Source organism: Mustela nivalis (genome assembly GCF_964662115.1).
Source record: "Mustela nivalis genome assembly, chromosome: 13".
Taxonomy (NCBI): Eukaryota; Metazoa; Chordata; class Mammalia; order Carnivora; family Mustelidae; genus Mustela; species Mustela nivalis.
The window spans coordinates 4,890,898-4,914,301 of record NC_139032.1 but is presented as its reverse complement, the minus strand read 5'-3'; the positions used below and the strand labels follow the sequence as shown (position 1 = coordinate 4,914,301).

The 23,404-nt window shown below is 44.5% G+C and overlaps 2 protein-coding genes across 8 annotated transcripts in view; one reads left to right on the top strand and one right to left on the bottom strand.

Moving 5' to 3' along the window:
• Window positions 1-20,588, top strand: part of MFSD14B (major facilitator superfamily domain containing 14B) — a 77,969-nt gene extending 57,381 nt beyond the window's left edge. For 2 of the 4 annotated variants that reach the window (XM_082694309.1, XM_082694310.1), the window contains 8 exons: window positions 2,488-2,602; window positions 8,188-8,406; window positions 10,142-10,255; window positions 12,884-12,955; window positions 14,723-14,835; window positions 16,253-16,350; window positions 18,107-18,249; window positions 18,900-20,588. In XM_082694309.1, the coding sequence (XP_082550435.1) occupies window positions 2,488-2,602; window positions 8,188-8,406; window positions 10,142-10,255; window positions 12,884-12,955; window positions 14,723-14,835; window positions 16,253-16,350; window positions 18,107-18,249; window positions 18,900-19,151 (1,126 nt within the window). In that variant the 3' untranslated portion in view covers window positions 19,152-20,588. The remainder of the gene's footprint in view (window positions 1-2,487; window positions 2,603-8,187; window positions 8,407-10,141; window positions 10,256-12,883; window positions 12,956-14,722; window positions 14,836-16,252; window positions 16,351-18,106; window positions 18,250-18,899) is intronic. The other 2 variants (XM_082694311.1, XM_082694312.1) reach the window with 1 other exon arrangement.
• LOC309845894 (uncharacterized protein) overlaps window positions 16,669-23,404 on the bottom strand; it is a 54,709-nt gene continuing 47,973 nt past the window's right edge. For 3 of the 4 annotated variants that reach the window (XR_014301576.1, XM_082694347.1, XM_082694348.1), the window contains one exon: window positions 16,669-18,691. Coding sequence is in view for 2 of the 4 variants with exons in the window: in XM_082694347.1 (XP_082550473.1) it covers window positions 18,625-18,691 (67 nt within the window). In the remaining 2 variants the exon portion in view is untranslated. Of the gene's footprint in view, window positions 18,692-20,201; window positions 22,996-23,404 lie in introns of those variants that run through there. The other variant, XR_014301577.1, reaches the window with a different exon arrangement.

Below are 23,404 nucleotides of genomic sequence, written 5' to 3'. Positions count from 1 at the left end.
CCTGTTTCTGTTTTTTGAAACAGCTTCAAGAGAATAAGTATTATTTCTTCTTTAAATATTTGGTAGAATTTTCCTGGGAATCCATCAGGCCCTAGACTCTTGTTTTTTGGGAGGTTTTTGATCACTGCTTCAAAAGATAGTTCATTCTTCTGCCTCGTTTACCCTGGCAGTCAGAGTACCCAGTGTAGACTGCATTTCATTCATATTATTTTCATGTTTGGCCTAATTAGATCTCATTTCTGCTCTTAGAGATTCTATGTCTTTGCTAATATTTTTCTCAAACCTAAATATCAACTTCATAATTGTTGCTCTGATGTCAGTTTCTGACATCTTGGTTATATCCATATCCATTAGGTCTGTGGCAGAGGCCACGATCTCTGATTCTTTCCTTTGTTGGGGGTTCCTCCACTTAGTCCTTCTGTTGTGGGGGGTGGTTGAGGGAATGTACAGAGTCCGAAGTATTAAGCACGACCCAAGCAAGATGCACCTGTTTTATAGGGACCTTAGGGTTGTCAGCCTCTTGTTCCAGCCTGTCTTCTAGGGATGGGCCTGCTGCGGCTGTTACTCAGGCAACCCTGCTGGGGCAGAGCTGCCATGCTCCTGTTGGGCTGCGGGGTGTGGGCTCAGTGAAAACTGGTTTTGGTGGGCTTTTGTTCCATGGCTGCTTTCCCAGGCGGCTTTCCGCGTTTCTTCAAGAGTCAGAACAGTAGTGACCACATCCAAACCTCTGTCTCAAGACAGAGAAATCGCAGTCTGCTCTTCACTGAGCTCTCCAGGCCACACTGTCTCCATTTCTGTCTGCACTGCTAAAACCCACAGCCTCCCCAGTCCTCCACAGTCTGCACCCCACAGCAAAACTCCCAGTGGTGAGAGCCAGGGCCGGGCATGTCTCTGCCCTTTGTGCTTCTAAAACCACAAGCCACCCCCAGTTTCGCACGCACACCTGTAGCTCCTGGATCCTGCTTGGGGCCTGCACTAAAGTCTCTTCCTGGCCACCACAGGTCCACCAGTCTGTACCTGGTTCCCCGCACGGGGCGCTCTTGTGCTCCTGTGTTCTATCACCTTCCCGGCACCAGCGTATGGCGGCTTCCTCTCCCTTCTGCTTATCTTCCAGTATCTGCGCAGCATCACAGCTCCTCACCTCATACCTTGAGATTGTTGGAGATATTCTGTTTGTGGAGATCCAGATATATATTCTTACATCTCAGGCTGATTTGTGAGTGTTCAGAATGGTTTGGTAGATACCCAGCTAAATTCAGGGGACTGATTGAAATAGAGTCCCCTACTCCCCTGCCCTTTTTTCCCGATCCCCTTATATTATTTTCTAATAATATATTTCTAATAATAATTATTAGATTTTCTAATACTGAAATATCCTGTGTCTCAGGATAAACCCTACATTTTGTTCTGTGGAATTTTGTTTCGTCGTATCTTTTTTTTTTTTGACAGAGAGAGAGAGGGATGACAAGTAGGCAGAGAGGCAGGCAGAGAGACAGAGGGGAAAGCAGGCTCCCTGCTTCCAAGCAGAGAGCCTGATGTGGGACTTGATCCCAGGACCCTGAGATCATGACCTGATCTGAAGGCAGAGGCTTAACCCACTGAGCCACTCAGGCGTCCCTTGTTTCGTCGTATCTTTTTTTTTTTTAAAGATTTATTTATTTATTTGACAGAGAGAGATTACAAGCAGGCAGAGAGGCAGGCAGAGAGAGAGGAGGAAGCAGGCTCCCTGCTGAGCAGAGAGCCCGATGCGGGACTCGATCCCAGGACCCTGAGATCATGACCTGAGCCGAAGGCAGCGGCTTAACCCACTGAGCCACCCAGGCTCCCGTTTCGTCGTATCTTAACTAGATTTCTTTTAAAGCATCTGTGCCTGTGAATAAAATTTTAGTCTTAAATGCATTAATATTATGATTTCTGCTTTTATGTAGCTCTTTTACTTATTTTTAAGATTCTGAGACAGAGCGAGCATGCGCATGTGTGTGCAAGAGCGGGGTGGGGGGGGCAGAAGGAGAAGAGAGTGTTACTCCCCGCTGGCCAGGGGGCCCCGCATGAGGCTGGTCCCAGGACCCGGAAATCATGACCTGAGCCGAAGGCAGACACTTGACCAGCAGAGCCACCCAGGCGCCCCTGTGTAGTAGCTCTTTTAAGTTATTTGCTGTATGTGTCTTTTTCTTAGCTAAAGCCAGGAAAATTTAAGTTTTTCTCTCTCTTTTATTGGCTGCCTTTAAAACCATATCCCCGTACTCTTTCATTTTTCTCAGCTGCGTGTGCTGACTCCCTCTAAGCAGTTACAGACTTGGTGTGTTTCTGCTTCTTCCCCATCTTACCATTTTATTAGTTGTCCTTTGTATCTTTAAATATACATATACATGTATTTGTTTTTAAATTTATTTTTTGGTTTATAATCTTTACATGATACTTTGGTTCTGATTATAAAAATGTATGCACACTACCTTTCTCCTGGTCATTAAAATAATCTTTTTATAGGTGGTACTTTGCGATGATTTCTGTGTCTGGAGTCTTCTCGGTCACATTCTCTGTGATATTTGCCTATGTAGCTGATGTCACTCAAGAACACGAGCGAAGTACTGCTTATGGATGGGTAAGAGTACAGTTTATGTTTTTTAACCAGAGAAGTAATTAGCATCCTATTTAAAAATGTATTGGAAAGTAAGATTTAAAATAAGCTACAAATACTGATTTACATAAGAGAAAATCTAAAGCAATTGAAGTTTTAAAAGGAGATTTATGAAGTTTAAAATAGCAAGATGGAAATTACTAGTAATATATGCTCTGGCTTTAGGGTGGGAAATTTGGCAGGAATGTGTGAGTTGTCAGCTGCAAAATTATTTCAGAAGTTGATTTGATTTGTTTATTTTAGCTTATCTCTTGAGGAAATATAAATAATAAACAGGTGCTAAGCACATAAGTCCCTGCGAAGCTCGTTGGGGTCGGAGAGATGCTGCACTTCAGCCCTGCTAATCCACTGTTAACTGCATTGCTGGTTGTGTGTCTTCGATGCTTCTTTGGCAGATGGTACTGTAGAGAAAGGAATTTATTCGGCACATGATTGTTGAGTGCGTGACACGAGTTGTAGGAGACCTTGTTTTTGGATAGTTGAGTATTAGAGAATCATTTCTAATTTTCTGAGGTGGGATTATGGCTTTATGGTTCTGCAGGGGAAGACACACGTGTACAAGAGGACAGGCTGAAGCCCTTGAGGTCAGAGTGTCAGGACTAGAGTGGCTGGGGGCCGGGAGGGAGATGCCCTGTGAGCTTCTGTGGGTGTGTGTCCGGGCGTGAACTTGCTGAGGCACGTGGCAGTTGTTGAGAGGTGGCATTTTCCCTTCTTCTCTTCTAGGTTCGTTGGCTACCCTAGTCATAATTAAATTGACATCAAACAGATTACCAGGGGGGAAACGTTTAATTTTGTACAGAGCTCCACAAAGACCTGAGAGACCCAAGGGCAGTAGGGCGGTTGGAGCTGGTGTGCCATCCTGCGCTGAGGAGAAAGGGGGGTGGGGCCTGGGGCTTCAGAGGGAAAGACAACCGTTCCCAGGAAGAGGAGAAGAGCAAATGTTTGGTAAATAAATGTTTGCCATGCCATGCAAATAAACCTTTCTGATATAAAAAGTTATCTCGGGCAGTTATCTAGGAAGGTTGGCCCCCTATCTAAATTCTTTCAGGCTCTGAAAGAGAAGCCAAAAAGCTTGCCCTGAGGCCATAACCCCCTGATCTGGCCCGATCTCATCTGATCTCAGGAAACCTTCCCCGAGCCTGCTGGGTCTTCCATTGCCTTCGCCCAGAACAGTCTGTGCGCAGAGCGGTGTAGCGGGGGTGGCGCCTTCTCCGCCTCTTCTCTCGGCTTCCTGTGTTGGGAAGTGTTTACGGTGAGAAAAGGTGGAAGAAGCAAAATCTGCCTGGGTTCCTGAGCAAATTGTAGGAGGACTGAAGGCCAGAAACCCGGGTTGCTTCTCTCTTTTCCCAAGCCTTTCTCTTTCTCCCGAATCCAACTTCCCGGAAGACGGTGAGGAGGCATAGTTGTACAGAGGCCCGTCACTGCTGTTCCATAACACACCGCAGCAGCCCTCACTCTGCTGACTTCAGACGTTAGTTTAAAGCCTTCGTCAGCACTGCGTCCCGTCCCCCGTCCGCCTGCTTCTGCCGGCTCTCCCCGGCCTTCCCCTCCCACCCGGAAGGCCCCTCCTGCCGCATCCTGAGAGGGCTCGGGCCGCCGTCTCCAGAAGGCCGTGCAAGAGCGCAGAGGGACAGGCTGCTCGGAGCCTTCCAAAAAGGTGGAGGGTCGCAGGGTGGCTCGGAACAGCAGAGTTGAGAAAGGGCCAGAAGCCTCATTCACCATGTTTGTGCAGCTTTTCTACATGATGGGAAATACCCATTGAGATAGTCATTTCCCATCAGTTTGTTTTTAACCCAAACCCTGACTTGGTCATAGGAGTCAGGACGTTGGCCAGTGACTAACCATTATGTGTACCCTAAGTTGTCAGGTGTTAAGATGACAGAACTTAAAAAAAAAAGAAAGAAAGTTTGCAGGCTGCTGTTCCTTACGGATACAGGAGGATTTACTGCCAGTTATCTACAAGACCGGCGAGTCTGGCTGGGGTTTTAGATCCGTTCACGACCGTGTAAAGTACCCCTTGCCCCTCCATGCGGCTCCCACTACACCAAGACGGCGCGGTTCTTTTTTTTTTTTTTTAAGAGATTTTATGTATTTATTTGACAGAGAGAGATGACAAGCAGGCAGAGAGATAGGAAGAAGCAGGCTCCCTGCCGAGCAGAGAGCCCGATGCGGGACTCGATCCCAGGACCCTGAGATCATGACCTGAGCCGAAGGCAGCGGCTTAACCCACTGAGCCACCCAGGCGCCCCGACAGCGGCGGTTCTTTCAGGGCCGCGGCGAGGAGTTGTTCCGTGAACCGCTTTCCGGGGCCGCACGGAGGGTGAGGGCGGTGAGGGCCGTTGGGGATGGAGGCGCCTGTGCGGACGACGGAACAGAGCTGCTCGGAGTTCGAAGAAAGATACAGCGTTTTGCATAGCAGTTCGCCGTGTCCTGGAGCCAGAAGCTCAGTCCTGCAGAAGGTGCTGAGCCTCCGCTGCTCGGGAGGAACAGCCTGAGGAGATGGGGGGGGGGGGGGCGCTGCCGCCGCTCTCGGCCCTTCCTGACACTTGGAACCTGGCCACCAGCTTTTTTCCTTTTATTTCCATATTCCACGTGATTAAATTGGCTCCCAGAATACTTACTATTATTACATAGAGAGTTTCACTTTAAATTCTTACTATTTCTCACCATGAAATCTCTCTACATTTGACTGTTCGCGAATTTGAAGCAGCTCATGTCTCAGGTGCTGCGCTCAGGGCGGAGACGACAGAGGCGCAGCGCGGCCGCGAGCGGCCGGAGGAGGGACTCCGGGGCGCCGAGGGGCCCGAGGGGCCGGTGAAGTCAGGGCTGCGCCAGGAGGCCTTGCGGGCCTGGCCTCGGTGCTGACGCATCTGCCCTGCTCTGCCAGCTGTGGTCCTTTATGGGGCTTTCGGCTCGGATTCGGATACACCGAACCTGAAGTCCCACGCTCTTTTTTTTTTTTTTTAAGATTTATTTTATTTGAGAGAGAGAGAGAAGCCGACTCCGTGCTGGGCAAGGACCCTGAGAGCATGACCTGAGCTGAAATCAGGAGTCGGACACTTACCCGACTGAGCCATCCAGGTGCCCCCTAAACTCATTTCTTAAACTCTGTTTGGAAAGCTTCGAGGAAGGATTCTCACTAAGATTTCTGCCTCTGCCAGTTTGAGGTTTTCTCTGTAGCAGTTTACAAATAACGAAATTATGGAAATACTAGAAAACAGGGTACTTTCTCAGAGCAGTGTTGCAGGGTGCGTCACACGGAAGGGAACGATGAATTAGAAAGTGACGGTGGCTGGGATGTCCGCGTCATTTATAGGTGAGCGTCCGTCGCCGTCCGCCGGAAGCAGCTGCTGGAGCCCTTCCCACGTTTTCTGAGGAGGAGCTTAGTAGAATGCAGTCATTTTCCATTCAAAACTCACGCATCAGGTGTGTTCATACATATTAAATCATTGTCCTAGGATAATCAATTTAATTCCATTGTTTGTAATGACCGAATCTTGAGTTAGTGAAAAATTTTTGTTTTAGAAGGTGTCCATTTGGCTAGAAGACAATTATGATGGAAAACGTCATTTTGACAAATGATGAAACAATTCTTGTTTTCTTCTTTAAATTCAAGTGATTGTTAGATCCTTTAAACTTGGAATGCTGTGGGATTATCAAAAGCAGTTTCAGTTGAAATGAAGCAGCTGTAAGTCTAACCGTATGCACATTTTGGTCGGAAAGATGAGAGATTAGAAAATGGCTCCCATTCGTGCTCATCATATGAACGGAAGAGTTACTTAGGAATAACAGAGAACACTGGGAGGTGGAGAGTTTAAGTGAGTTGGGGGAAATCAGGAGGAGACTGAGAAACAAGTTGAGGGTTTTGGAGGGAAGGGGGTGGGAAAAAGAGCCTGGCGGTGGGTATTCAGGAGGGCACGGATTGCATGGAGCACTGGGTGTGGTGCATAAACAATGAAATTTGGAACACTGGGAAAAAAATGTATTAATAAATAAATAAAATGTTATTTAACTTAAGGCACCTGGGTGGCTTAGTTCTACTCAGGTCATGATCTCGGGGTCCTGGGATTGAGCCCCGCATTGGGCTCCCTGCTGTTCTGCCTACTTGTGCTCTATCTTTGTCAAATAAATAAAATCTTTTAAAAAAAAAAGTTACTTTTCTATTATTGTTTGTACATTGAGTACAAATTTTTGGTTTACATACAAAAATGTGAAGACTAAGAAAATGAAAACTTACGAATAAATGACTGACTTATTGACCTATTTTGTGCAGAAATGAGGTGGTTAGCGCTGGAGGCCCCGGTGGCAGTGCTCTCTTAGCAGCCTGCATGTCATTGCAATTTATAATGTACTTATGTAACAGCCCTCCTCTTCTCAAAATAATATGAAAAACCTGCAGGGCAGGAGCTCTGTCTTCTTCTGGTACAGAGTGCGTACTTGGTAAATACTGAACCAAGTAAATGTTGAACCAATTCCTGCTCCCCAAGTTGGAATTCTGGAAGCGTCCTTTTCTCCCCCAGACAGTCCCCCCCCCCCCAGTTTTTATTGGACTTCTGGCTTCTGTAGTATTTTTAGTATAAAACTAATTTCAGAGAGATTGTATTTTCAAATTCATTTGCGGGTGATGGGTGAAGGAAGAATGTCATAGACTAACCAGGTGTCATAATTCTAACCATAATGACTTCAGTGGTTTTTTTTAAAATCCATTGAGAAGTTTAGATAACCAGTTTATACGTCTATTTTTGGTACTCAGTCTGGTTATAATTTAGAGACTGTCCATTCAGGCTTCTGAGCATTCAGGGTACATTCCGGGATAGAGGAAGCCTCTGCATTAGGAAAACCGTGTGATGAAGAGACTCCACGTGGATTCAGGTGTGAATGTGATCTGGCGGTTCTGGGATTTCTGATGTAGGATGGAGGCGGGCAGGGACCGAAACGAACAGCTCAGGGATCTCCAGTTTACATAAAGTTTCAGCCTCTCTCTCCACAGATCTCTTTGTTGTTAAAACCCTTTTTCTCTAAGAATATCAGGGATTTTTTGTCCCCTTCTCTGTGCTAATGAAATGGTCACCGAACAATAAAATGGTAAAACAGTGCACGTTTTTAGACTGAGATCAGCACCGGCCCTGAGGGATTTATGGGGTGTACGAGCCCTGCACACGTTTTCCTCTCCGTGCCCTTCTCCCCACATCCCTGTCTTCCAATTAAAGACGACTAACGTGGATGTTTTACTTATGGAGAAGTTTTTCTCAATTTTTATTTCTGATAATCTAAGATTATTTTTTTACTCGTAGCTTCTCAGGATATCTCCAGTTAGTTCATAGTTTGTGAACAAGTCCTTAAAAGGAAATGACTCTCTCTCATTCTTAAAACGTTCGTGCAACATGTTCCTTCTGTTTTGTTTAAAGCCAGGGAAGGATGGCCATACGTACATCCGTGGGACCCTGTGTCAGACGCGGGAACAGGGGAGCGATGGGGCTGAGTGTGTGCTTTCTGCAGGTGTATACGGTAGAAGGTGGGACTCGGGGTGAGCGCGTGCTTTTCCACAGGTCTCGGCCACCTTTGCAGCCAGTCTGGTCAGCAGCCCGGCCATTGGAGCATACCTTTCAGCCAGTTACGGAGACAGCCTTGTTGTGCTGGTGGCCACAGTGGTGGCTCTTCTGGACATCTGCTTCATCTTACTGGCTGTTCCAGAATCTCTGCCGGAGAAAATGAGACCGCTTTCCTGGGGAGCTAAGATTTCTTGGAAACAAGCTGACCCGTTTGCGGTAAATATCCATTTCTTTCTCCAGTAAAAATAGGAAAAAAAAAAAAAAAAAATGAATCTCCCGTAAGGCACTCAAGTTGTCTATGCACCCAGGAATATGTAGAATTTGTATTTCTTTGCTTTTAAAAATTTTTTTATTAGGAAGAGAGGGATGGGCAAAAGGAAAATGAGAGATACAGTCTCGTGTGTTCCATGCCCAGCACGGAGCTCAACTTGGCGCTCAATCTCCTGAGTCAGACACTTCACTGACTGAGCCACCCAGGTGCCCCTAGAACTTATTTTTAAGTCAAGCATGTGGTAGGTACCCTAAGAAAAGAGAGGGAAAAATGTCCGCTTAATCCCTCCGAATGTAGGGAAGATGTTTTTTCTTACTGCATGGTTGTTTTCACTTTTTTTTTTGTAAACAAAATGAAGGTAGCCATTCGAATTGTTCGTTTTCATTCACTTAAATTCAGAAAAGATGAATAGATTTGGTCTGCCTAAAGTAATTATTTTCTAGGTTGTTAATATACATCCACTTTGACCAGAGGCTTTGAACCTGTATTGTGCAGGTTGAACGGATTGTTTTCTGTAACTTCTTAAAAAAATTTTTGGCTTCTTTTGGGGGGCTGTGGAGGATCCTATTAACAACTAGAAAAAGTGCGGAGAAGAAGAACCCTGTCCTGCCTCTTTCCTACCTCATCTGACTTCAAATTGTTCTTGAAGAAAATAAGTGCAGAAAAAAACCAGAGATTTGACTGCGGTTTTTAATCATCCAAATTGACTTTTTAGGAAAAATACGTAAAAAGGAAAATAACTCATCAAATTCTTTTCTGAAAAGGTCCCTCAGGTCCCAGCCTGAGACCCTGCTCATTGTGTTTGTGCTGTGATAGCGGACACGGAGAAGAGGCTGCCTGGAGAGCGGACCCGCTGCGGCCTGTGGGCTCCGTCCGGCCTCCCCCCTTCTTGTCACATAGTGATCCAGTTACGTGTGGCAGCTCCTCCGTGAAGCAGGAGTCTCTGCTGCCCGAGCGCGCCTCCAGGGCTGCCGCAGGGCGTACTGGGACTGTTCGGAAATGAGCCAGTCACGTGTCTGTGCAGCAGGTCTCCACAGACAGGAGCCGTTCCGCTGTGCGTCATATGAAGGTTACACTTACGGTCACCCTAGTACTTAGCCAGCAACACACCTTTTGATCTTAGCAACAATTCTGTGTAAAAAGGAATGTAAGAAAGACTTTTAGACAAAGTTGTAACATTCAAAAGTTACTGGTCAGAGACTCTTGTTGTCACTGACCCACATGGTGGGAGCGTATTTATTTGTCGACCAGTTTTACAGGAAAATTGAGTATTAACATCTTAAAGAATATAGTAAATTTATATATTATAAAAACCCTGAACTGTTTATGGATTTAAAAGTATTGTACTTTGAATGAAGGAGAGAGAGGAGAATTTCGTAAATGGTTCTGAAGCAGTGTTTTGTCAGCGTCCGTTTATAGGGTGTGAACCAGTATGGCTGACAAAGATGAACAAGTATTTGTGGGGTTTTTTTGTTTTGGTTTTAAGCTATAATATTTCAAATATAAAACTTTAAAATTAGAGGACTTGTAACCATAGAGTTAATGTTGACCTACTTTTATAATCCCTTCAACTTTTATAATCCACCATAATAAAACAAAACAATGAAGCCCGTGTCCTGGAATGCCAGTGACTCTAGTGTGGCCGACTGTTAATGTGTTTCTCTTTTTGCTTATTCCTAGTCACTGAAGAAGGTTGGAAAAGATTCTACTGTCTTATTAATTTGCATCACCGTATTTCTTTCATACCTTCCTGAGGCTGGACAGTATTCAAGTTTTTTTCTCTATCTCAGACAGGTGGGTAGTGTGTGCCTAGTAGGTTTAGAACATGAAGAAAACCAAAGGTTAGGATCTGTCTCAAACTATTTTGGGGAAAACCGTATACAGAAAAAATGTGGACTTGCTTCCAGTATAGTCTAGGCCGTGACATATAATTAGCAGTTGAGGAAACTTTAATATGATATTTTAAAATATTATAAAGTTTACTCTTGAAAAAATTTCCCTGAGAATTAGCGTAAGCAAAATCTATCATAATGTTTTAAATCTTCATTAAATTTCAGAGAGAGGGCAAGTTTGATCTGACCTGACCTGACCTGGGCCATCTTCAGTAGAGGCCATGTAGCTCAGCGCTGCTGTAGACGCCAAGGGGCCTCACAAGCAAGAATCAAACTAATCCCTCCCTGATCTTTTTCTCTTTAAAAGAGAAGCTCTCCCTTGTCTCCCAAAAAGGCAGTTGACTTAAGGCAATTTAAAAACAAGCTCCCTTTCCAAATGTTTTTTATTTCAGTTCTCTGGGATTGTGCAGACAGGTGTTGCCTTCCATTAGCAATCCTGCCCTGGTCGGCACTGATTTCCCTGGAAGCCCTTCTAGGCGCTCCCTCCACATGGCAGAGCAGGCCTCCTCCGAAGATAAATTCCTCTACTTTTGGAGATATTTTACATTGAAACTTGTTAAATTCACCATTCTCACAGTTTTCCTGAAAATGTGAGACTATTTTTTTATATGGTGGCATATAAGGAAAACTGTTTTTCAACCAGTTCTTTTCAGTTTGTTCATTCTGAGTGGGCAGATGCTAGAGATTTAGTGGGAGGACTGCTGAAATAGCATGTTTAATGTAGAAAATTAATCTGAATTTCTAATTAAATTATGCATTAAATTAACTGCATTTAAATGTAGGAAAAATGGTTAAGGATGTGAAAAATCTTCTCATTCCTTCAGAAAAACAATTAGAGTTATTTTTTTTTCTACCCTTTCTTTCTATACAAATTGCTTATGTCACTACCACCAGCACTGAACAGTAAATCAGAATCATTTTCTGTTACTTTGTATTTGTGTGTGCTTTTAAGAGCAGTTCACACACACGCGAGTTAAAACTGCATTAGGTATTTCTAAATCATATATCTGATAAGGAACCTGTATCAAGTATTAACTTTTATAAATGAATAAAAGGACAACCCAATTGAAAAATTTCAAGAAAAGATTGAATAGATACCTGTCCAAGGAAGATTCATAAATGGCGAATAAGGACATGAAAAGATGCTTAACATTAGCCACCAAAGAAGTGCAAATCAAAACGAGATACCGCTTCACACCTGCTGCAGTCCGACACACGGAAGGTTCGGGGAAACGCAGACTCCCGCAGGGGTGGGAACGTGCGATGGGGTGGAAGAGTCTGGCGGTCCCTCAAGCTATTCAACGTAGGGTTTCCAGCGAGACTGTTCCTACGTATGTAGTCAAGAGAAATGAAAACGTAGGTCTATGGAGAAGCTTTTATACAAATATTTATAATAGCCAAAAAGCAGAAATAGTTGATGGAATGTATTGACAGATGGTGGCGTATCTGCACGGCGGGCGGTTACGGCCGGCGGTGGGAAGCAGTAACGCGCTGTCCCTGCGGCAGCGTGGACGCCCTGGGAAAACACTGTGCTAACGCAGAGCTAGCAGGGCCACATGTGGCTCGATTTCTTCTACATGAAAGTCTCAGAAAAAACAAACCCAGAGACAGGAAGTGTATCACTGGCTGGACAGAGGGACAGGCGGAGGGAATGGGACCCCCGATGTGGCAGGAGGACTGAGGACGTCTCCTGCAGCGGACGCTGGTGACGGCCGGCCAGTGCTCGGAGTATTCTCAGGCCACTGAATTGTACACTTCTGATGGGGAAACTGTAGGATACTTAAGTCCTGTCTTGATAAAGTTGCTTTCAATGTATGTTTATACTTAGATTTATAAATACAGGCTGAGAAATAATCCCTGAATAAGGCTACTTTCCAGGTTCCAGTTTTTTCCAGGTTCCAGTTTTTTTTTTTTTTTTTTTTTTAGTTGCATTTAATTAGTGAGTAATAGGCCTTTGCTTGTTGGCAGCACTGACCGGGGAACCTGAGATTCTAACTCTTTTATTACCTAGTTGTGTGACTGGAAGCAAGACAATCATTTATTAAATAATAGAACGCATAAAATAATTAATTCCTTTTCCTGATTTTTACGGGATTTCAGTAGAGGGCAAAAATATTTGACAATTTTAAAACTTGGTATTTAAAACCTAAAGTTTTAGGCCTGTCAGAGCTTCTGTTAAGGTTAAGAGGCTTAGAAATTATTGCCAGCTCACTTTAATTGCTTCTAGAATCACCATGGAAGCTTTTTAAAACATGCCTGTGCCTGGGCCCAGAGAGTCTGACTTAACTGGTCTCAGATGGGTCACAGCATTCATTGCCCGCCCTCCTCCTCCTCCTGTTGCCCACGGGATTTAAACGGGCAGCCAAGGTTGCGAGCCACTGACTTGGCTACTGAGAAGATTCTCTGTTGGGAGAACCAAAAGTCAGATCATTTTCTTCATGTTCTCTCTAGTGTTTGATGATAGTATATTTGTCTCATATTATTTTTATAGTATCGGCATTACAAAAGTGTTTCCTTTCCTTTTCCACAGGTCATAGGTTTTGGATCTGTCAAGATTGCAGCATTCATAGCTATGGTAGGCATTCTGTCTATTGTGGCTCAGGTGAGTGTCATTTCAGCCATTTTTTCTTTATCATATTTATCTGGAAGTAACTGGATTTTACAGGAACCTGCAAAGAAATGTTCGTGGGGAGCCCCTACAGCCTCTGTCATTAACCCCCTCCTCCCCTGCCATGCTAACATCTCTTGTATCTGTGGTACAACATCAGCCCCAGTCAACAGGCACCGATACAGTCTACAGAACCATCTTTTTTTTTCTGGAGAGGCATGGTGGGTTGCGGGGGGTGTGTAGAGGCAGAGTGAGTCTGGAGCAGGCTCCATACAGCAGAGAGCCCGACACGGGGCTCAATCTCACGATCCTCGAGATGATGACCTGAGCTGAAATCAAGAGGCGGATGCTCTGGGGCGCCTGGGTGGCTCAGTGGGTTAAGCCTCTGCCTTTGGCTCAGGTCATGATGCCTGGGATCAAGCCCCACGTCGGGCTCTCTGCTCAGCAGGGAACCTACTTCCCCCTCTCTCTCTGCCTGCCTGCCTATGACCTCTCTTTCTCTCTCTCTCTGTCAAATAAATAAATAAATAAATAAAAATCTTAAAAAAAAGGGGAAGAAAAGTAGGATGCTCAACCAACTAGTTGAGCCATCCAGGTACCCCAGAACCATCATTGTTAATAGGATGTTGAAATTTTAATTTAGGAGGAATTTAATACAACTTTTCATTAGTTTTTAGGATATCTGTTACCTCTACTAGTCAATTCAGCAAGTAACATCTTGCTTTTACAACCACCAATCATCTAACTCCAGATACTGCAAAATAAGCTTAAAATATAGAAACACTTTTTTGGTTAATGAGGAAAGTTTAGTAGCAGGAAAACAAAAATGAAATCAGTTAATTTCTTCCAAACTCTGCTATCCCCAGGACTGAAGAGCTGTGGTAAATGAGTGCATTAGAATATATGAAATGAGTAAACATTCAAATTTCCCCATCTACTATTATAAGTAAAGGACCGCAAAAGGCAGGATATATGACCATTCAGTGAACTCACTGACATGCCTGGGTGTGATCACAGTATCCCGGGGAAGTGCCTAGAGGTCATTCCCTGAAATGGCTTCATGCGGCGTTACAGCGTGGGGGCCAGCAGAGTGCTCTTCAAGGAGAGACCAGAAGGCTGTGAAACTGTGTTGCCCAAACATTAGAGCTGACAAGGCTTAAAGGACTACAGTAAGGGGGGAAAAAAGCCTGTTCTGTCAGTGAATGTAAATTATGTTGAACTCGCAAGTTGCTCATGATTCTGGTTTGTATTTATAGCAACTCTGGCTATTGAGTTAGTCCCGCCTCCTCCTTCATCCTCTGCCTTTACAAACAGTCTGAGCTAGTCGTTTTTAGTAGAGCATGTATTTGTTAAAGTCAGATTTGCCTTAGTCCAGCTTTCTGACGCTGTTAACTTCCCGCGGAATCCCGCGTATTCTGTAACGCGTCCAGTCGGGGTTCGCTCTTCTGGTGGTGAAGTGACTGGCGTTTCTCCAAGGAGTCCAAGTCCTGTCCTTCTCAATCATGATAATTGGTGGACAGCTATCATGACCTTCTGGAAAGTGCTAGCAAAGCTTTAGATAAACCGGCTTTGGTGAGGGGCTGAAGGCTCAGAGCCCCCACAGCTCAACTCGAGTTCCGTCAGTACCGCGCAGCTTCCCCACACTCGGGCCAGGCTGCGCACCCGTAGCGGCCCCGCTGGTCACGGAGAATGGGCCCCCGTCAAGCTGGCATCAGAGCCGTGACGCATGGCTTCACAGGATTATCCTCTTTGTTCTTACAGACCGTCTTTCTTACCATCTTGATGAGATCATTAGGGAATAAGAACACTGTCCTCCTGGGCTTGGGCTTCCAGATGTTCCAGTTAGCCTGGTATGGTTTTGGATCTCAGGCCTGGTAAGCCTCTCCTTTCGATCCTCATAAACTAATAGAAGCATCTTGTAGAGGAACTCGAGTTGGCTGAATGTGACGGGAGGGAAGCAGCGATTGTTCTGCTGGCGGTGTACTCGGCATTTCAAAAAGGGGGTTTAGACTGAATTTGCAGAAGGATGGAGCTAAGTAATCTCGCATTATTTGTTAAGATTGCCTTTGCCTCAACAGTGAAGTTCTCATTTAGTTGGATGTGTACTTTTTTTTCCCCCTGCTTTTCTTTTTTTTAATTTAATTTTTTATAAACATATATTTTTATCCCCAGGGGTACAGGACTGTGAATCGCCAGGTTTACACACTTCATAGCACTGGATATGTACTTTTTAAACACATTTGTCAATTTTTAGTGACCTCGCATAGTCCACAAGGCGGCAAGGAAAAACAACTGGTTATAGTGGGGTTCACTGCTGTAATTAACTGAGTGACTCTGGGTAGTGACATAACCTTTATAACCTAGAACATCTGAGATGAACACTAAGATCTCCTCCAAAACCATGTGTGCCCTGAGGCCGTTACTATGCCCACATATTAGATGCCCACAGACAGGAAGTTCAGAATAAGCCCTCAGGAGTAAGAAACGTATGCACCTGCTTACCGAAGACCTGATTTTCTGTTTTGGGTTTATGTACGAGAGTTGATCCTCGCTTTACTCCTATAAATTGATGACATAACGTAAAAGGAGCTAGAAATGTGCTCAGTGGTTCAGTGGTTGATTCTTCTTGTTCTTGAAGATTCTAGTCACGGGAATTTTGGTACTTCAGTAGCTGATTTGGTCAGACTTGTGCTATGTTTAAAAGATTTTGCTGACCTGCAGAGTTTTTTCTCTTCAGTAAGGATGTGTACATTGGCCTCCCCAAGGAGATCTGGCCAGACAGGTTTTCGGCCCCATTAGGACCTCACTTTGCTCACACTCGTACTTTATACTTCAGTTTCTTTCATAGTGACCCTGAACTTCAGGTCTCTGTTGTTTCCGTTGGTGGCACGTGACACTTGCTTGAGGGGTAGCAAACCCAGCAGCCCAAGGGCAGTGTGAAGGTGAGAATTACAGACAGAAAAGTGGAATATCACCGAGGAAGATGTGGTATTTATAGAAACAAATCTTTCTGAACTTCACTGAACTTACACATTTAAAGATGGTAATGGGCAAACAACGAGGAAGAACAGATCTCGAGGGAGGGAACATCAGGTAGTGAAATCTTCCCGGCTGTGAAGTAATCACTATTAACAGTATGATGTAGGACATTCCAGGTTTAAAAAAAAATTCCATCTTTTCTTAAAGAGGGAAAAATAAATACAACCTAACAGAGACCATTTTGCCCGCCTGCACAGTGCACGCTCCCCGGGGCTGGCCTGCCGCCCGACGCAGCCGCTCTTGTCGTTGCAGGATGATGTGGGCCGCGGGGACGGTGGCCGCCATGTCCAGCATCACGTTTCCAGCGGTCAGCGCCCTTGTCTCTCGGAATGCAGAGTCCGATAAGCAAGGTGAGGTCACTGTGCTCTGCGGTTTCCCTCGTTCAGCTTATACCTTAAGTAAGAGAGGCTCCGAGCCTCTCTCCATGTCACAGAGCAGGTGACAGCCATGTGGTCCCTTCTTGGCAATCGTTCCTTTTTTTTTCCTCCTGCTTTGATCCTACATTCCTTAAATCTGGACTACGCGGTTAAGAATACTAAGGATGAGAAATAGAACTGTCCCCGCCCCCAAAGAACTATCCATTTTCTCCTGTCAGTTTGGAGTCCGCGTGTGTGTGTGACCACCAGAATGAACTGATCATTTTAAAGATGTCAAATGATGACAGACTGGACAGTAAACAAGGAGTTCTTTATTTACGCACCATAATCACCAACATTTCTTTAAATTCAAAACAAGGTTCATTAGGTTAAATTAGGAAATGATTTTTTTGAGGGGGTAAATATGTGTACTTACTGTTAAATGCACAGTGAGAAGCACAATTAAAATGGAGACAACCATGTGGAGAATAGCCCTCTACCATCTAGACTCTTCATCCTTCTAGAACCTCTGGCTTCTATCAGGCAGTTCCTGCTGCCAGAATTCCGGGGCGCCTGGGTGGCTCAGTGGGTTAAAGCCTTCAGCTCGGGTCATGATCCCAGGGTCCTGGGATAGAGGCCCGCATTGGGCTCTCTGCTCAGCAGGGAGCCTGCTTCCTCCTCTCTCTCTGCCTGCCTCTCTGCCTCCTTGTGATTTTTGTCTGTCAAATAAATAAATAAATGTTAAAAAAAAATTAATCCTTTCCTACTCCATCTGTTAATGGTTCACCTAAGTAGTCAGGAAGTAGTAAATTTTATAAGGAAAACCTTTTAAATGCATTAGAGTTCTTTAAAAAGTTTTAATAAAGAACTAGATGGAAAGACTAATTCATTGAACTACTTTTCCACATCAAAAATTAGTCATCTTACTCAATGACCATGTTTAAAGTGTCACTTGAAGACTATAGAATCTGTGTGACACTCTGCGAATTCCCTTGGCTATGCCCTTGGGGCGTGTTACGTCAGAAGAAGCCAGCCCGCTGGGGATGGGGGGCACTGCCGTCATGTGTGACGGTACCATCTGGTCTTTCATGACATGAATTCTCTTGGGCTGTTACTATGCTTCTGTGTTTTAATGCAGATGTTCCTAAATGTCAGTGTACAACATTACTGGAACATATTAAGTTGAATCCTATTTGAACAGTTTGACTTACGGAAACATCCATTTTCATGAATCAAGCTAATATTGTATCTGCTTTAGAAACCAGAGATATCTAGAAGTTGGCACTTCTGGGATTTTTCAGCGCAGGTCACCATGAGCAGCAGAGTCTGTGTGCACGTGCCGGGAGTACACAACTTGAGGACTGCCGTGGACTCACACACAGGGCTCCAGGCGACAAAGGGCAGATTTTTGCTGTAAAAGGACTGTCAGATGAGTAAAGGAGGAAAAATATCAATCTCAAAAGTGGAAATTGCCTATAAATGAAGAATATTAACGTTTTTTTTTTTTATTTATTATTCCGCATTTATAGGAAGGATCTAGCTGTTATGGGGAGAATTCAGCCCCAAAAGAGATTTCACAAACATCACGGTCATTTCATCTCCATATAGATCTTAGGGCAGAGAGGACATTAAAGGACATAGTAAAAACAGTAACACATTTGTGCACCAAATGACACTATGATGGGCGAAGTCCCTAATCTTGAGATACTTTTATGAGAAGACGTGCTCCCTTCTCTTCGTTCTGATGCAGGAGTTGCCCAGGGGATCATAACTGGAATAAGAGGGTTGTGTAACGGCCTCGGCCCAGCACTGTACGGCTTCATATTCTACATGTTCCACGTGGAACTGACTGAGTTGGAACCGGAACTGAGTTCTGACAATGCTGCCCTGCAGGTAATTTGGTGATAAGTCTAGTTTTATAACCATTATGTCTGATGGTAGCAAAATCTGAACTTGAATTTGGAGAATGTTCTTGTTCGCACAGCGTTTCTGTTGTGTGTGCTAGGCTCAGTGCTTCCCGAGATCAAGGAAGGATCAGTTCAGTGATGTAGTATCTTCCCCAAAAGCTGGGTCTTAATTTTGTTCAGAGTCGATTTTTACCTACACAAGTACTCTGATCAGAATGCTGCCCTCTGGTGAAGGCCACCGAGGCCGAGTCAAATGCAGAATGACCTAACCCTTGCCAGGAGTTGAGCTCGAGTGCTGCTTCTGTGAATTTCCTCGCTCGTTCCTGCAGTGGACATTCCTGTGTCAAACGGTCCGTAGTGTTCACGGACAGAGCGCGTGCGGGGAGGTCCTGGGTGGGACTTGGAGCCCCGCAGCTGCCACTTCAAAGCTGTTGAGAAATGGTGCGAAGAACAATGGTTAGTTGCCCGCTGTCACGTTCTAAACACGGGCCCTCTCGGGATTTGCCCTGAGCCTTAATACATTTGCTTATGAGAAAATGATTTACTTTTTGATGGTTTGGGGGAGGCCAGGGCTAATTTTGGATTGAAGACTAACCAAACGCTCTATCTCTGTCTGTCTGTCTCCCCTGCCCTCAGGGAGCCGCCATCCCAGGCCCCCCGTTCTTGTTTGGGGCGTGTATAGTTTTTATGTCCTTCCTGGTTGCCTTATTCATCCCTGAGTACCGCAAAGGCAGTGGAACCCAAAAACACAGCAACAGCATCAGCGGCAGCCTGATGAGCCCCCCCGGGCGGGGCAGTGCCGAGGACATCGAGCCACTGCTGCAAGACAGCAGCATCTGGGAGCTCTCGTCCTTCGAGGAGGCTGGGAATCAGTGCACGGAGCTGTGAACTTGGCAGAAGGGGGGACCGTACCGCACGGAGACTCCGTGGTGCCGGAGAGGCGATGCTCGCGGCGTCCTCAGGGACGGGTCTGAGGAGTGACCCTCTCCGTCCCTCTGCCGCCCGCCCCACTTCTGTTCCTTTTCTTCTCTTTGTGGTATATTAGAGCAAGATCTAAAGTACTTTCCTGCAAATTCTGCGATCTTCAAAGTCATCTGGAATCCACACTTGGAAACTGAATGAGAAAGATTTCTTACCGTGGGGGGATGGCTTTCCTTGGTAACTCTGGAGGCAGAGCGCGCCAGCTCCGCTTTCCCCTGTCAGCGGAAGGCGCGGCCTGGGGGTGGCCTGCCGTCTCCGGCAGGATCCGAGCTACCAAGTCCCTGCTGGGTTCCTTCCTTCCTTCTCTCCCTCCTTCCTTGCTTCTCTGGTCTGTGCCCGCTCAGCCCACGGTGTTTCCGAGTGGCTGCTCGAAGTCACTCAGTGTCAGGGATCTACTGCCTTTGTTCAAAGGGCAACGAAAACGCGAGTCTTACTCTCCTCCTCTCTACATTAGTACTGATCAGTGATAACCTTTATTAGATAAAGGGAGATTTTCTTTAAAATTTAAATTATGAAGAACTAGCAACTCAGACCGCTAACCCTGGTGTTTTGGTCAGATCCAAGGTGATTTTATGGAAGAAAAACACACAGCAAGTACTCTGGTGGCAACACACAATTTGAAGGGAGTTTCTGAGAAAGTTTTCAGTGAGAGAAATACTCCTCCGTGAGAACGAGAATCAGTGGCTGGATACCAGCGGGGTGTAGCTCCAAGTTCAGGCTCACGGACACGTGACCGCCGTCTCTCTCCCTGCTGCGTCGCGTCTTCTCCGTTTCCTCGTTCATCTCACTCCTGCCTTAACTGCTCTGCTGTACGCGCCTGTTTCGCAGTCAGGTCTTGATTTCCATCTCTTTGTCTGACTTTTGAATTTCATGGGAATATGCACATCAGATTCTTTTCTAAAATATGGTGGTCTAAGAAGCTCAGTTTAACAAGTGTCTTGCAAATTTTTCGAGATGTTTTATGGACAGAAACCTTTACAGATTTATATGTATTTTGCTGCACCAGTAAATGGACCATGACCTAGGGCCCACCCACTTTAACAGAGCACTCCCCTGAAAGTTTTATAGGTATGAAATATATATGTAGATATTTGTAAGGAGTTTTAAATTTTTTTTTGATGGGGTGCTGTGTAAATCTTGTATTTATAAATGTAATGAAGGTGTTGAAAGAAAAATATATATACAACTTTTATAAAAGGATTGTGTACTGACTGAATACATTTAAAAGAAAATATATTTTGAAACCTGTTCTGCTATGAACAGAGATAACATATCTTTTTACTATGCTGTTGGTTTTTAAGTTAAGCTTCCTAATGCATAATAAATTTGCAATGGATACTTTTATGTCTTTTATGTTTCTTTGAAGGAAACAGTTACCATTGATATTTGGGTTCTCTTCTGGGTTGGTTTCAACTACATTCTTAATCTTTAAGCTAATGCAAAAAGGGGGTATATTTTCAAAAAATTTTTGATTTTTAGAAGTCTCCCTTCAAAAACAAACCATACCTTTTTAATTTAAAAATTTTAAAAGGGAAAAAATTTTTAAAAGGGACACAAATTTGTACACCCATTGATTGGCATTATTCACAACAGTCAAAAAGTGGAAGCAACCCGAATGTTCGCTGTTGAATGCACAGATAGAGGAAATGTGGCATTTGGATACAATGAAGTCCTCGGCTATGAAAGGAAGCAAATTCGGACTCACGCCACAACATGGATGCGCACTGAAGACGTGCTGAGTGAAGTAAGCCAGTCACAAAGGACATACACAGTGGGGTTCCACTTTAGTCAAATTCAGACAGACAGAAAGTAGAACAGCGGATGCCAGACTGGGGAGAGTTTCGGTTTTGCAAGATGGACGTGGTGAGGATGGTCGCCTGAAGGTTTGAATGTACTCAGTGCCACTGAACTGGAAAAAATGTCAACTTAACGTTACATGTATTTTGCTACAATTTTTAAAGAATGCTCTCATAACATCCTTACTCCTGCTTACCAAAATTACAGTTTCTCTAACCCAGTATTACAAATGTCAAACTGGGATAAAAATCTGGTCATTTTAAGCACATTTACAGTTCAGTGGTTTTTAATGTATTCACAAGGTTGCACAGCTGTTAGGGCTATCTCTCAAGCATTCCCCTCATCCCGAAAAAGAAACCCCATATCCAATACCAGTCACTACCAATTCTCCTTACCCCATTACCTGGCAACCAGTAATACATTTTCTGTCTCTATGGATTTGCCTATTTGGGACATTTCATATAAATGAAATACAATTATGTGTGACCTTTTGTGTCTAGCTTCTTAAACGCAGCCTGTTTTCAAGATCCATCCACGCTGAAGCGCGTGTCACATCCCACTCCTCTTTCAGGATGATGAAGGTTCTGTCCTCGGTGTGCACCACATTTCTTTTGTTCACTGTATCAATCAAATGCAAATGGATACTTAGCTTGTTTCCATTTTTCAGCTACTATGAACAATGCTAGTATGACGATCTTGTCCGAGTTTTACGTGAACGTGCTTTCAGTTCTTAGGTATGTGACAGACTGTAATTGCTGGTGTATATGGTAACTCTGTTGAACCATTTCAGGAACCACCAAAGTCTTTCTCATGGCAGCTGCACATTTTAGGTTCCCATCAGTAATGTAGGAGGCTTCAGTTTCTCCATATCCTTACCAGCACTTGTTCTCTGTTTTGTCATGTATAGATATTCAGGTTGTTTTAAAGTGGTACCTCATAGTGGTTGGATCTCCATTTCCCTGATGACTAGTTACGTTGAGCATCTTTTCATGTGTTGTTGGCCAGATGTATATAATCTTTGGAGAAATGTCTATCCAAGTCCATTACCTATTTTTGAATAAGGATGTTGTTTGGGGGGGATGTTCTGTTGTTGAGTTCTAAGAGTTCTTCATATACTCTGGATACTAGACTCTTGGTGAATATTTTCACTCCTTCTGTGGGTTGTCTTTTCTCTTACTTGATGATGTCCCTGAAAAGTTTTAATTTGGGGTGCCTTGGTGGCTCAGTCAATTGAGCACTGGACCTTGGTTTTGGCTCAGGTCATCCTCTCAGGGTTGTGAAATGAAGCCCCATGTCGCGTTACTCAGGGGCGAGGGGGAGGGTGTCTGCTCCAGATTCTCTTTCTCCCCCTCCCGTCTCCTTCTCTTTCTAAAATAAAATCTTTTTAAAAAGTTTTAGTTTTGATGAAGTCCAACTTCTCTTTTTAATTTTACTGCCATATCTAAGAATTCTCTACAAATACAAGGTCACAAAAATTCACCCACATTTCCCAAGTTTTATGCTATATCTTTGACCCATCTTGAATTACTTTTTATACGTGACGTGAGGTAGGATTTCAGTATCAGTCTCTTTCACGTGAATGACTACTCCGTGATCTCAAGACCACTTGATGAAGAGATCCTTTCCCCACTGAAGGTGTCGGCAGCGCTGTCAAAACTCTGATGAACAATGAAGCGCGCGTGCGGCGAATTCCGTCCCGCCGGTCTGTTCTGCAGCTCCACATGGCTTCGACAGCCAGGTTCACAGCAGTAAGCTCTGGGATGAGCGTGAGTCCTCCAGCTGTGTTCTTTAAACACTGTTCTGGCGATTCGGTGTCTGTTTCATATGAAATTTAAAGTCCGCTTTTCCACTTCCGGCGCGGGGAGGCATTCTGACAGGGGCAGCACTGCTGTCTGAGCAGTCCTGCAGCTCTTCTAGGCGTGCTCCTGGGATTTCTGGTTATTCAGACCGTTCGCTGCCAGTGTGCCAAAATACAACTGATTACAGTGTGTTGACCGTGTATCCTGGCACCAGTAGTTCTTTTTTTGGGTAGATTCATCAGGGTTTTTTATTTTAGTGTATTTTAGATCACATCCTCTCCAAACAGAGAGAGGTTTCTTCCTTTCCCGTTTAGATATTTTTTAGTTATTTTTGCCTAATTTTCTGGCTAAAACTTACAGTGCTGAGCAATGGCTAAAGCAAGCCCCCTTGTCTTACTCCTGATTCCAGGGAGAAATCTTCCAGCTCTTCACCCCCGAGTATGATACTAGCTGGAGGTTTTTCATAGATTCCCTTCATCATGTTGTGGGACATTCCCCCTCTCTTCCTGGTTTGTTGGGTGTTTTTGGTTTGTTTGTTTCCTATTTTGTAATTAGGAAAGGATG